Source organism: Balaenoptera physalus, assembly GCF_965194825.1.
Source record: "Balaenoptera physalus genome assembly, chromosome: 3".
Classification (NCBI taxonomy): domain Eukaryota; kingdom Metazoa; phylum Chordata; class Mammalia; order Artiodactyla; family Balaenopteridae; genus Balaenoptera; species Balaenoptera physalus.
The window spans coordinates 64,489,047-64,501,731 of record NC_138890.1 but is presented as its reverse complement, the minus strand read 5'-3'; the positions used below and the strand labels follow the sequence as shown (position 1 = coordinate 64,501,731).

Sequence of the window (12,685 nt, the reverse complement as noted above, 5' to 3'; positions counted from 1 at the left end):
AGACCGACAGGCAATTTCAGGCAGTGTCTTCATCTCCCTTTGGACTGGGAGTTTCTGGAGGGGTCGTCCCCAGCATCCAGCAGCGTGCCACATATAGCAAATGCTTCGTGATGGAACAGTGGCTGGGTCATGAATGATGAACTCTGCCCTTGAAGATGAGGGACGGCACCTCACCAAGCCTTCATTCCCTGTGGTGCCCAGCACAGGGCTTTGCATGTAGTGGTGGCTCAGTGAATGAGTGCAGAAAGCACGTTCTCTGGGAGCTCCTTAAGACGAAGATTAATTCATGGTGTTTGAGTACGTCCTAAGCGCGATCATAGGTTCCAGGAGGTTTCTGCAAAGAAGTGTAAGACATAGTCCCTGGCTTCTTAGAACATATCTTGTTAGCTGTTCAAGTTAAAATAAAGGTGTTACATTATAGTACAAGTCATGTAATAACTCAGGGCTCAAATGGGCCATCCAGATGGGTGTTAGAGTTGATACCCGAGCTATAGGCCCGGTGCCATGCGCTTGTGACGTGAGAGTTGCACAGAGCCCTGTGCTGGGGCTTCATGCTCTGCTGTTGCCATCTTGAAATTCTTAAAATTTGAACAGAGGGCCTTGCATCTTTAATTTGTACCACACCTTGCAATTATGTAGCTGGTCCTGACCCCAGTTATGTAGGTGGTCCTGGCTGCAGGTCCAAGGTGACCAGGAAAAGCTCCATGGTGGAGGTTTGGCCGGGTGAAGATGAGCAGCAGGGCTGGTCTGGAACTCTCTGAGGATGTGGCCGCCCCGGTGTCGAGTCTGGGGCAGCCCTGCGTACCTGCTCAGGACCTGCCTGTGGGAAGAGTCGGGGGTCAGGGGCCTCCTGGCTTTTGGATCCCAAAGCATGCCTGTCTGTGAGGAAGTGGTGGCTGTGAAGATGGGGCCCACATGGGGCCTGGTCTGCCCATGCACAAAGGAGCGTGTTCACCCCTTCCCAGGGAGGCCTGGAAGAGCTACTTGGAAAAGCGGCCTGGCCTTGTTTGCTACACTAGAGTTACTCTCCTTTCTGGAATGTGGTGGGTGGACACTCATAGGGCTGCTGGGAAGCCCAGAGGAGAAAAACAATGGGAAGCAGTTCTGTAAGCGGGGAAAAAGGGCATCTTCCCTGGAGCCAAGCATAGTTCCTGGCACTGCAGGGCCCTCTTCTGGTGAAGTGTTGGGGCTGAGAACCCATTCTTAGTGGTCCGGCTAGTGCCTGTCTATTGGAGGACAGGGTCCAGGTCGTCCAGGAAGCATAGCCAACCGTTGTTCTCCAGGGGCACACAGCCTCTGTAGGGGACGAGACGTTTACACACAAGACCTCCACTCCTACTCTCTGACACACCGGGCCTCGAAGTCCAGCTCTCCTTCTACTTACCATCTGCGTCTCTTGTGCAAATTGGGTCCTTTGTCTGGGCATCTACAACACAGCACTGCCGGGAGGGTGGAGAATGAGCAGCAGGGCAAGTGCCCGGGGCCAGTGCCTGGCACACTGTAGGGGCACATTGTTACTGTTACTAAGAATCCAATCTGTGTCTTGGGAGGTCAGAGAGGGAGGGGACTCACAGGCCAGCAGGGCTGGAGGAGGAGGTGCTGCTTCTAGAACCACAGCTGGGATAGAGGAGAGCCCTGAGCGAGGGCGTGTAGCGCGTCCAGAGTGAGTGGAGGGTGAAGCCTGCAACTCAGGGAGCAGCACAGAGAATCCTGCGCCCCGGGCCGTGGTGCCGGCAGATGGGGAGGCCTTTGTGTTGTCAGGGCCAGGTGTGGGGAGGGTGAGGGGGCTGGGGGGAGGGCAGGGGGGATCCTTCAGCCGAGGTCCTTACGGTGGCTCGCCCTGGTGAGGCCCCAGCAAGGTATGCTGATCTGGGGCCAAGCAGGGGTCAGGGTTCCCGGCGGAGAGGGACCTGGCCTCTGCTCTCCCCTGCCCTGGAATGTGCCCTCACACTGGGGCTCTCCTTTCTGTCTGCTGGTGTCCGGGCTTTCCTGTCCAGTCTCCCTTCTTCCTCCATAATGAAGGGAAAGTGGGACCACACCGGGCATTCACAGTCGCCCCAGCTCAGCGTGGCCTCGGCCCACCCTGTCCTGCTCCTCTCAGCAAAGAGGCTGCCAGGCTCAGCCATTGGAGCTGTGCGAAGAGTGACCCTGGGCAACTTTCCTAACTTCTCTGGTCCTCAGTTTCCTCAGGCATACACTTGGTGGGGCTTGGCAGTGCCAGGAGATGATGGAAAAGATGCAGTAGCATCTTGCTGAGGAGGTGCTAGGGCAGGGTACTTGCTGTGTGTTGCTGTAAGTGCTGGGGCCTGTTTCAGGGCGCGGCTGACTGGGGTACCTGAGGTGTGGGGCTGTGGGCAGTTTGTGCAGAGTGCGAAGTGGCCTGGTCTTGTGGATACCGAAGGAGTCACATTTACCGAGTGCTCGCCATGCCCTGGTATCCTGAGCGCTTTACATGGATTGCCTCCTTCAGTCCCCAGAAGCGCCATGAGGTGTGTGCACTCATCATCTCCATCCTGCAGGAGCAGAAGTGGACCTTCAACGTCGCCCTGGCTGTGGCTCCCACACAGCCTGGCTGCGGAGCCCTGTAGGTGGGCGCTTCCTGCCCTTGCCCGAGCCCCACTAGAATCCTGGGGCCCTGGGCCACAGGGGTCTTGACGGGTCCCGCATCTACTGCCTTCCCTAAATGGGGACGGCAGCGTGACACTGTGGTCCTGTATGCGCTGACCTGGCTGTTCTGATGAACCTGCCCCAGGTGTGGGAGTCAGGCAGGGAAGAAGCATCAGCCTCGAAGCCTGGCTTTCTGTCTTCAGGACATTCCATAGAGGCGACGGTGTTGACAGGTATTGGGAAACACAAGTTTTCCTCCCCAGTGCATCTGTCCCTGTTTATTTAGGATGTGGTAAACATTTGGTCGTCATCCTGGTTTAATTAAGTAGAAAAAAAAGTCAGTACTCTAGAATTTTGGTACATTTCAAATATGTTTTATTACTTTTCTTTTTGTCTTAGAAAGAATATCAAACCTGCATGCAATGCTAATGGCTTCTGACATTTACATAGCATATGACACAATAGTGCAACACAGCACATACTGAAGGGACATGTGTAGAGGGGGCCTTCCTAAGAGTATATTTACAAAGCGAAAGGCGTGTGGTCATCTTAAAGAGGGCTGCACCAAAGGAGGACTGCACTGTCTAACACTGAAGAATTACGTGGGGAATCACAGATTGCTTTAGTACTGCATGTTCCATTGTCATGAGGAAAAGAAACATGCTTTGAAGGTTTTCCCTCATCAACAGCATGTGTCTGTAGCTGTACATTGTACGTGTATTTGTATATTTTTAAGTTTTCTCCTAAGATTTTCGCTACAGCATCAGTAACTTCACGTGGTTTTGAAGCAGTGAAACTTTCACAAACACTCAGGTTGGAGAGAAGACCCAAGGACCATTCCTTAAGGACCTTCCTTAAGGACCATTTATTTGCCTCGCCATCCCAGGATCTTGGAAATGTTTCCTAGAATGTGTAAAAATTAACCCCGGGGATGAAGCACATTTCTCTGGCAGCCAAACTTGAGTTCCTCAAAGAACAGATGCAGAGAGATCTGCTCCTGCTTGCCCGACAATTGGGGCCATTGGGGCCGCTGCTGAGTCCCCCTGAAGCTGTGACCGACCATGAGCCCAGGAGAGCTTGTGGCAGCTGTGCCGAGGCGCCAGGACCTCTGAGCGGAAGCTTCCCGCGCTAGGAAGGGAGCAACGCTGCTATGAAATGTCTCAAACAAGTTCCCTGTTCCTCCTAGGTGCTTATAAAGCTCAGATGTATAGTGATGTCTGGACAAATACAAAAAAGCATTTTTTTTTTTTAATAAAGGAAAGGCATGAGTTTCTCCCCTCTTCGGTAAAAAGCAGTTTGTGATGAAATCTGGAACACAAGAGAGAAGGGTCTCACATCTGGAAGCCTTTTGCACACAGCTATAAAATGTAAAAACTGACCCCCGGTAAAAAGTGCTTTGTAACGATATTTAATTTGTGTCTTATGCCTGTGAGAAAGAAAGGGTTTGTTTTTTTAATCTGCAAAGTCCTTTGCTTGTGTCCCAACCGGTGTGAAGCTTTCCCATCAGGAATTTTTCACCCTATTCTTCGTAGACCCTGGGAAGAGAAAACACCCATGTCAGTGGCTTAGGATGAGGCAGGAAACGCACAGGCCGGTGTCTGAGCTTCTCTGCACCTGGCCTGCGGAGTGCCTCTCCCAGGACCACAGGAGCCCAGGAGAAGCAGGGGACATTTCAGAGGAGGCCATCACATGGGCATAAAAGCTCACCTGAACCTGGCTTTGTCCTTTCTACACAGCCTCCACCTCTGCAGTTTCTTTTTATCTTCAAAGCTCTAGGAAGCAAACCCTCTTGGTATATGAGGAAACTGAGAAACAAGAGACTGAAAGTCTGCCCAACGAACACTGAATGTCAGTGGTGGGAAAGACCTCTGTCTCCGGCGTGGATGGGGGGAGGGGCAGAGGCATCCCTCCCCTCCATTTAGGCTTGTGTCTTTCTTTGTATTTAGCCCAAGAATACATGTTCTCCAGAAAAAATGCCAGTTCCAGAAGCTGCTGCCTGAAGACTGAAGGGCAGTTAGTGAGGCTGGGGCTGTCACAGAGGCCCGTGGCTCAAGGTCACTTCCTCTAGTAGTCGTCAGGCCTGTGAGCACTCACAAGCTGACTTTCCCCTCACCTCCCCAACCATCTCTGTTTAGATACTTAAATCCCTTCCTTTCTGCCGCATGGCTGCCGTGGGACCACATGTCACATCCAGGTCGTCCACTGCTCCTTCCACCTCGTTCCTGATTTCTGAGTAATTATGCCCTGAAATCAGATGCCTGCTGCTGCTGCTTCTGGTGGCAGCCGGAAGCTCTGGCTCTGAGCTCCTGGAAGCCCTCTAGTCTCGCCCCACAGCCTGGGCCGGCCGCTGCCTTCTCTTGTCTCTACTCTAGGTTCAGCATTCTCTCTCTCTCTCTGTCTCTGCAAAGAGGACTTCAAGATGGTTCCTTTATCTCCACAAAGACATTTTCAACCTGTACAGAGGGAGGGGAGGCGAGGAGGACAAGGGAATGCCCACATCCTCTCCCAGGACACCTCAGCATTCCAAGAAGGAGGGATGAACTCATTTTGTAAGGAAGTGATGGGAGGCCTGGTAGCAGAGGTGCCCTTACTGCTCTCATCTATGGATTTTGCAGGGACAAAAAGAGCGGGGCTGCATGGACCCAGGCTTGCCTCCTTTTCATCAAAGCTGTGGCCCCAGGTGGAGGGGTCGGGACAAAGGCTGGATCTCCCAGCAACCTGATGAAGACTTGCCAGCGCCTCTGTGAACCGGCCCTGCAGTCAGCCTCATTCCACTTTTGATGACGCAGGGCCCGGAGGGTGACTGGACAGGAGGTGTCCTGTGCTTGTCATGTGAGCTGCCTGCCCTGACCAGAAAGAGGGCTTCATTTCCAGTAGATTTATGGAAAATAATCTCTTGCTCTCATCACTTTCTATTTCAAGCAATTGTGGATGAGGCAGTTTTGGAGGCAGCACAAAAGGCTCAGATACTGGAGTTGGGCCCAAGTGTCAGCTGTGGGAGAGCTGGTCGTGGGCTGAGCTTAGGGAGGTGCTGGAGGTGGCAGGGAGGAGGGGCAATGGGAGGGTGGCGTGGGTACCCGCTGGAGGGAGGAGAAGGTGACGCCAGGAGACCTAGCTTCCTGACTAGTGCTCCCAGACAAGTCACTCCCCCCAACTTAGCCTCTGTTCCCCCCTCTGCGGGATGAGGTGCAGGCACCAGCTCCTGAGGAACTCACCTGTGTGTGTGTGTACGTGTATGTGCACGTTTCCCTGGTCATGCTCTGCAGATTCAGGTGTAAACAGGCTCTGAGTGTGTGAGGAGTGGGTCTGCTCCAGGACAGGCTCACCTTTATGTAGCACAGGGGAGCCAGGAACTTGCCTCCCCCTCTGAGGCCAGACATGGGACCCCAGGAGATCAGAGAGGGGAAGCCATTTTCTGATAATGGGGAAACAGCCCAGACAGGGTTGGGGTTAGGGGTCTAGTTCAGGACTCTGGTCATTCGGCCACTGCTGTCCCCTGAGGGTAAGAGCGGCTCTGATTTTAGAGGGTCAAACCCAAGGTCCCTCCCTGCACCTGCACAGGAAGGAGTTTATCAGGCTTCTGGGCAACAGGGGGCATGGGGCACCCTGAGGGGAGACTATGTTGTTGGCAAGGAGTTGTCCTCATCATCTTATGGTTGTACCCACAGTTTTATAGTTAATAAACCCAGTCACTTAAGCAGTTGTGTTTCACCAAACCACACAAATCACTGAGAGAGCCATGCTGGGCATTCGCCCAGCCATTTGACAGAGGGAAATTGGGGGTCAGAAAACTTAAGTTACTTAAATAAGGAGAGGAATTAGGACTATCCTAACTTCATAAAAGTTAGAATGAGACAATCTTTAGTTCACAAAAGGATCAATTTTCGATGCTTACAATTGTCCAAGAGAGCAATAAGTGTAGCAGTAAGTTAAGTGGTGAGTTCCTCGTCCCTGGGAGTATGTAAGCCATGTCTGGGTATCTGCTTGCTGTGGCAACTGTAGTGGGTGTTCATGCCTTAGATGGGGCTAGATGACCTAGAAGGGGCCTAGACTTTGGATCTGGTAGGATGGTGGGAAGGAAGGTGAGGGGCAGTGGGGCATACCTGCGCTTCTCATTCCAGGCATTGTACCACTTGATGAACCGCTTGGTGCTCTGCAGCTTGGGGTGCAGGCAGTGCTCCTGACCCCGGTACCTGGACACGCTCTTGGTGGTGATGCTGAAATGGAGCAGGATGGGATGGAGGATTGAGAAGCCTGAATGACAGCCCCTCAGTGTGGCCTGTGGGTGGCCCTGGTCTGTCCCAATCAGAGCACTGAGAGACTGTGGCCTCCTCCCTCCTTTCAAGGAAGCCTACCCATATGCTCGCTCCCTGGCTCTTTGGAAGGTTCGGGTTGTCCCCTTAATCTGACTCCACGTTCGGGTCTAACCCTGTGCAGAGTGATGGGCTCTCACTTTTTCCCCTGGAGCCCCCAAAGTCTGGGATAGTCCCCCACCCCCAAGCCTACCCCCATGCAGGGTGTTGCCCACAGCACTGATGGCTGCCTTGGGGAACGAAGGTCAGGGGACTCTTCCAGCTCCTCTGAACCTGGGATTGAGAGGTGGAGAGAGCTAATGCCAGCGAAGTATGCATGCCAAGACCTCATCCTTGGATGTGAGGAGCTCTATGGCAGGGCTTGGATGTGCTGTGGTCTCTGTCTGATCTTTCAAACCCTAGTTCCCCTGACCCTCTGCAGATTGTTCTGGGGCTGGGCATTTGTTGACCCTAAAGCTAAGTCTTGTTGACTTTGAAGCCCATTTTGATTCCTGAGCATGAAGTCCCAGTTATCTCACCCTTGGACAGGAAAATAAGACTGCCCTTCAGGTCTCTATCAGCCAGTGTTCCAACACCAGTGGAGGTCTAGCCATGTGGTAGAGAAGTAGGTGGCTTTGTACAGAGCGTAGGGCCTGGGTTTGAATCCCAGGTCTGTCTGTGGGACCTTGGGTAGCCTCTCTGAACCTAGTTTGCCCATCCATAAAATGGGTATAATAATAGGACCTACCTCTTAGGGTTACTGGGATGATTAAAGATATAATCTATGCAGAGTGCCTAGCACAATGAATAGTTACTGTTATTAGCAATTGTCATGGAAGATGGGATGGTCAAGAAGAAGCCTTAGCGTGTGAGGTCCAGCCTGGGAGGGAGGAGGAAGGGACAGGCTGCTGCCCAGAACTGCTATGCCCCTCTCAGCCAGGGCTGGGCCAGGGTGGCAGGAGTTCAGAGGAAGCTTCTGGGTGGGGGAGGAATGACAGTGTTCAAGAATGAGGGCCCACCTAGCGAACATGGAAAAGTGGAAGGTGAGAGGTGAGGATGTCACTCCTTGGGAGGTCACACGCAGGAGTGAGGTATGGTGGTGGACTGTCTGCTGGGGTGTGGGCTGAGGGGGCAAAAAGGGGCGGTTGGAGGTTGGGGTGGAGAGGGAGGGAGAGAGGTCAGCCAGCACCCCATAGGCTCCTAACAGTGAAGTGTCAGGTTGCCTGGGCCAAGTTCTGGAAAGGAGCAGGGTCGCCATGAACTCTGAGTCTCCCAGTTGATGGGGAGAGGAAATCGAATCTTGCTACCCGAATGGGGGCAGAATATTTCTGGGCAACCTGTTCTCTTCCCTCCCCTGTGCTCTGAGTTTCCAGGGCCCTCACCATGGCCTAAGCCTCCCAGGGCAGGGACAGGTCTTGTGGTAATGCCAGGTGACTGGGCTCTGCCTTCGCTGGCCCTCTCTATGAGACCTGTGGCTCCCTGGGTCCCTCCTGCTAGGTCTCAAGCATGGGGCCGGGCTTCAGAGTAGAGTCCAGGTCCCCTCCCCCATAGTACCTAGTCGCTCTGCAGGAATTTAGCCCATGCTTTGCTCTCTGCCTGCAGTGCTGCTTTTGCACTTGGAATAAAAGGCCATGGCCAAGCCAGATAAAAATCCCCTCCTCCGTAAGGTCAGCGTACAGGCTGAGGATCCCAAATCCTGAAGGTTGGGACAGCAGGGGAGGACTCTCAGCTCTCCCACCACAGTGCTCAAATGCTTAGTCATAACACGGGGACTTTGAAACTTGGTTGTGGGGTGAAGACATGAGGATTTCTGCCCCCAGCAATTGGGCAGAAATTCTGGGTCCTGTGTGCTTGTCCTCAGTGGTTCTGGGATACCGAGGGTTTCAGCAATAACTCAGGGGGTATGTGAAACAAATTGCCCCTTCTAGAATCTTGGCTCTACTGTATCCTTCTGAGTGCAAGGACTCCCACTTACAAAGCAAGCTGCACCCCAAGCCTCATCAGAGATTTCTAGGTGACTCAGGGTGAACTGGAAAACTTCCTTTAGTTCAGCTTTGGGGCTAAAAACCAGCTTTGGGAAAAAGCACTGGTCCCTCGTGTGATCTGGAGAGTCTTAGGAGCTTGAGAGGGGAGAAGACCTCCAGCCCATCAGGGATGGGGGTAGGGTCCTGGGTATGGGGTGGAGGTTTAGAAGAGGGTGACTGTGTGCGGATCTCATGAGACCCCTGCAAGTTTTCACAAGGCTACGTAAAGCCTTCTCATGCACTTGCCTGGCTGTCAGTTTCCTCTCTATTCTGAAAAGTATAGCCACGAAAAAGGGCAAGCCTGTTTACTGAGGGTTCTGTCCTTTTGAGATGTCACTGCACCTCATACCCTGCTCCTCCTTTGCTGCAAGGACTCAACAGCTCAGCTTGGTGTGTGGAGCATTTTTCAGCACTGAGAGGAGTGCAAAGTTAACGTCCCGTCATTCTCACCCCAAGAGAGCTGAGAACCCTGAGGGGCTTGTAGCTCCTCCCTCAGCTGTGTGACCTCTAGCTCCCACCCAAAAGGACTTTCTAGCAGTTTTTCTGGACCTGTGTCTGCAAGGCAAGGGGCATGGCAAAGGGGCAGGGACAGGAGGCTAATTTAGGTGCCCAGGAAGGAAGGCAGAGGGGTTTAGCTCAGGCCCAGTGATTTTCTGAATTCCCCTAACTTCAGCCTGACTGTGCAGACACCAGGCGGCAGTTGCGGGGGAGAGGGTGGTGGTGGGAGCTGCCTTTGCAGACACTGTGCGGAGGCCTTTGGGCCAGCGGGGCCAGTGAATGGAAGGCACTTGCCCAGACTGAGAATAAAGTGTGTCCTGTTTCTGGGGGAGGGGAAGAGGGGCCAATGGTCCGTGGCAGATATTTGGTAGCTGCTTTGCCAAGGGCTCCCTTCCTGGCCAAGAGCGTATTGATGGGGAAACAGTGGTGCTGGCCTCAAGTGGTTAATTGGGAAGGCAGAGAGCAAGGAAACGCAGTGTTCTCTCGCTCTGCCCCACTTTTTAAAATATTCCCTGCATCCCCACCAAGCAGGGCTTCACCCTCATGGCACGTTAATTCCAACAGAGCCCTTTCCACAAGACTGCTTAGGAACCCACAGGAGTCCAGCTGGTGTTGGGAGAGTGAGGATCGGTCTCAAAATGGAATCGCTAGAAGCCAAAAACCAGACGGCCATGGTCCCCTGATCAGAAAAAGGCCCTGTAAGGAGGTTCTGAGGACTTCAGACAATGTTTGCTTTAATTCTCTCTCCAGTAACAGGAAGGCAGCAAGCCTCACAGTTTGGGTTCCAGTTTAATAGTTCTGGGTGTATTCTGAGTGATTTCAATCTGGGTGTTCTAAGTTGGCACACGGAAGCCATTTAACCCTTGATCACCCTAGAAAGGTGGGCAGTGCAACCCCTAGGCTACCCATTCGAATCCTAGCAAGGGTGAACTCCTCGGAGAGGCTGTTTCCGGAGCATAGTACCGTGACCCTTTTTTCAAACTCTCTTCCAGACTGCCGTGCCAGCGTCCTAAGGACTTGCTAGGCAATTACAAAGCCTCCGCCAAGGCCTTGACAAAGGCTGAGAGAAAGGCTTGTTAGCCCGACCCAGCCCCAAGCTTTGCCGCAGCACCCGGTTAAGGGCTGCGCGCACACGCTCAAGGCGAAGAGTGAGAACTCACATAACCATTTTCTCCTCGCAGTGCGGGTACTTTGGCTTCATTTCCAGCTTCTTCACGTCGCTGTAGCGGATCTTGGGTCCCTTCCGGGAGCACTTGCATTTGGACCCTGCGAGAGAGAGCGCGCGGGGGGCTGCTCAGTTGCGTGAGGGGTCTCCTTCGCAACTCATTGACCACCCTCGGTGCCCACCCAGAACCCCAGGGATCCCGGGAAGCTTAGCAGTTGGCGTTGGGGGTTCCCCAGGATGGGTCGGGCTGGCGCCAAGGGACCTCCCAGGCACTCACCGTCCACGCGCGCGGCGCACAGCGCCAGGAGCAGCAGGAGCAGCGCTGCCGTCAGGATCCTCATGCTAGCCGAGGGGCACGGCGCGGGAGCAGGGACTCGGGGAGGGCGCCCGCGCGTCCGTGCGCCGGGCTTGGCTCTTTCTGTCCGGAGCGCGCCTCCCGGCTCCACTCGCTCCTGCTGCGCCCGTCGGTGGGAGCCTCGCGGCTGTGGCACCCCACAGCGCTCTGCGTTCGGCTCTGGGCTCTCTCCACAGTCTCCCTCCGCCCGCCCAGGCCTCTTTTAAATCCGCTCCGAGCTCATTAATATGCAGAACCACTCGGTGACTCACTGAGATTTCTCAACGCGGTTGGGGGGGGGGGGCGGAGACCTTCCCCGCCCGCCGCCCGCCCCGGACCGCGATCGCAGCAGCGCACACTCGGAGCCACGCGCGCACTTGCACATTCAGACTCACATCCACTACCCTCTCGCTCTCACACACGCTCTCTTTCATACACTTGCACACCCAGGCTCCAGCACGCACACAGAGCCAGAGCCAGTGCTCGGGCGCCACTTGATGGTGGCGAGGCTGCTTAAGGGCACTGCTTTTATGATTCGCGTGGTTCCCTCTGGCCTGCCGTTGTGAGCCGCTGGGAGACCCAGGCCCGAGGCCCAGATTCCCGAGGAGACTTGAAAGGGTTTTGGGGCAGGTGCCAGGTGTGAGTGCCAGCAGGCCTGACTCCTAGAGCGTGAGCTGTCCCTGTTGGGCCAGCAGCCCTGGTGGCCAGAGCACAAGGCCAGGTTTGGAGGGTGGTCGCCGCAGGATGTGCAGCAGCAAAGCCATGGCCTGTGGTCCCTGGAGCTGGCTCAGAGAGTGTGTGTGTGGGGAGCTTTGGCTAATCTGAAAGGAAGGCTTCCAAAAGTCTGTGGGCCTGTGGGCGGGTGGGGAGAACCAGGCGGGTGGCTCTTTTCACTGTCACATCATTCTTCAAAGTTAGGCAGTGGCTGGGCAGGGAGACGTGACAATGGTAACCATCTGGATGAAGTCCATGTTCTAGACGTTGTGCCAGGATGTGTGGTGTGGTGGTGTGGGCCCAGGCATGGTGACAGAAATTCCTGCTCCGCTACTTACCAGTGCAAGTGACTTAGCCGCTCTGCACCTTGGTCTCATTGTCTATACAGTGTGAGTAGTCACAGTGCAGCTGTGAGAATTCCATAAGCTCATACCTAGAAAGTGTTTGAGAGCCTGACTAGCTGTTGGTGCCCTGCAAATATTACTTATTGGCATCATTATTTTATACACATCTATTATATACTATACATACATATATAGTGAATATATATAGTATACATACTGTATATACATATATATAGTATATATGTTTATATGTATATATAATTTTGTTTTTTACAAGTCCCTTTACAAGTTGGTATTTTAATTTCTTTATTTGATGGGCACTGGAACAGGCTCAGAGAGAAGAAATAACTTTCCCAAGATCACATAGCCAGGAGGCAGGTGACTGGGCCAGGAGGGGCCCTGGTCGTGTGACTGCAGAACTGGGGCTCCTGTCCCTGGGCCATCTGACTTCCTTCAGGCATGTGTGCCCTTCACTTTTTGGTGAAGCACTTCCTTGAAAGACCCAGAAACAGGAGATGGAGTGTGCCAGACTCCGAGGGTCCCTGGGCTTGGCTTCCAGACCAGACCTGGAGCCAGGGCAGAAGCTGCCAGGTTCTGCCAGCTCACACAGCTCTGTGCTGTCAGCCCAGCGGCCCCCCTGGGAGCTCAAGTGCCAGGGAGGATCCTGGGGTGATGGGATGGGCAGGCTGCTGAGGATTAGAGTGGGA

The 12,685-nt window shown here is 53.9% G+C and overlaps 1 protein-coding gene across 1 annotated transcript; it reads right to left on the bottom strand.

The window, feature by feature from the left end:
* Nucleotides 1–2,959: 2,959 nt before the first annotated feature.
* On the bottom strand, nucleotides 2,960–11,139 carry CXCL14 (C-X-C motif chemokine ligand 14). The gene is made up of 4 exons (XM_082454479.1): nucleotides 10,864–11,139; nucleotides 10,582–10,687; nucleotides 6,711–6,824; nucleotides 2,960–4,142 (listed from the first exon to the last, which is right to left on the bottom strand). Exons 1-4 carry the CDS (start codon nucleotides 10,925–10,927, stop codon nucleotides 4,127–4,129), a joined length of 300 nt encoding a protein of 99 aa, XP_082310605.1. The 5' UTR covers nucleotides 10,928–11,139; the 3' UTR covers nucleotides 2,960–4,126.
* Nucleotides 11,140–12,685: the final 1,546 nt, after the last annotated feature.

What these genes read in the sequence shown, in the direction of transcription:
- CXCL14 (XM_082454479.1), bottom strand. Translation starts at nt 10,927, where the DNA reads ATGAGGATCCTGACGGCAGCGCTGCTCCTGCTGCTCCTGGCGCTGTGC. An exon ending in GTGCGCCGCGCGCGTGGACG is followed by an intron (nt 10,688 to 10,863) that starts GTGAGTGCCTGG and finishes TCTCTCTCGCAG; the next exon opens with GGTCCAAATGCAAGTGCTCC. An exon ending in TGCGAGGAGAAAATGGTTAT is followed by an intron (nt 6,825 to 10,581) that starts GTGAGTTCTCAC and finishes GCTCCATTTCAG; the next exon opens with CATCACCACCAAGAGCGTGT.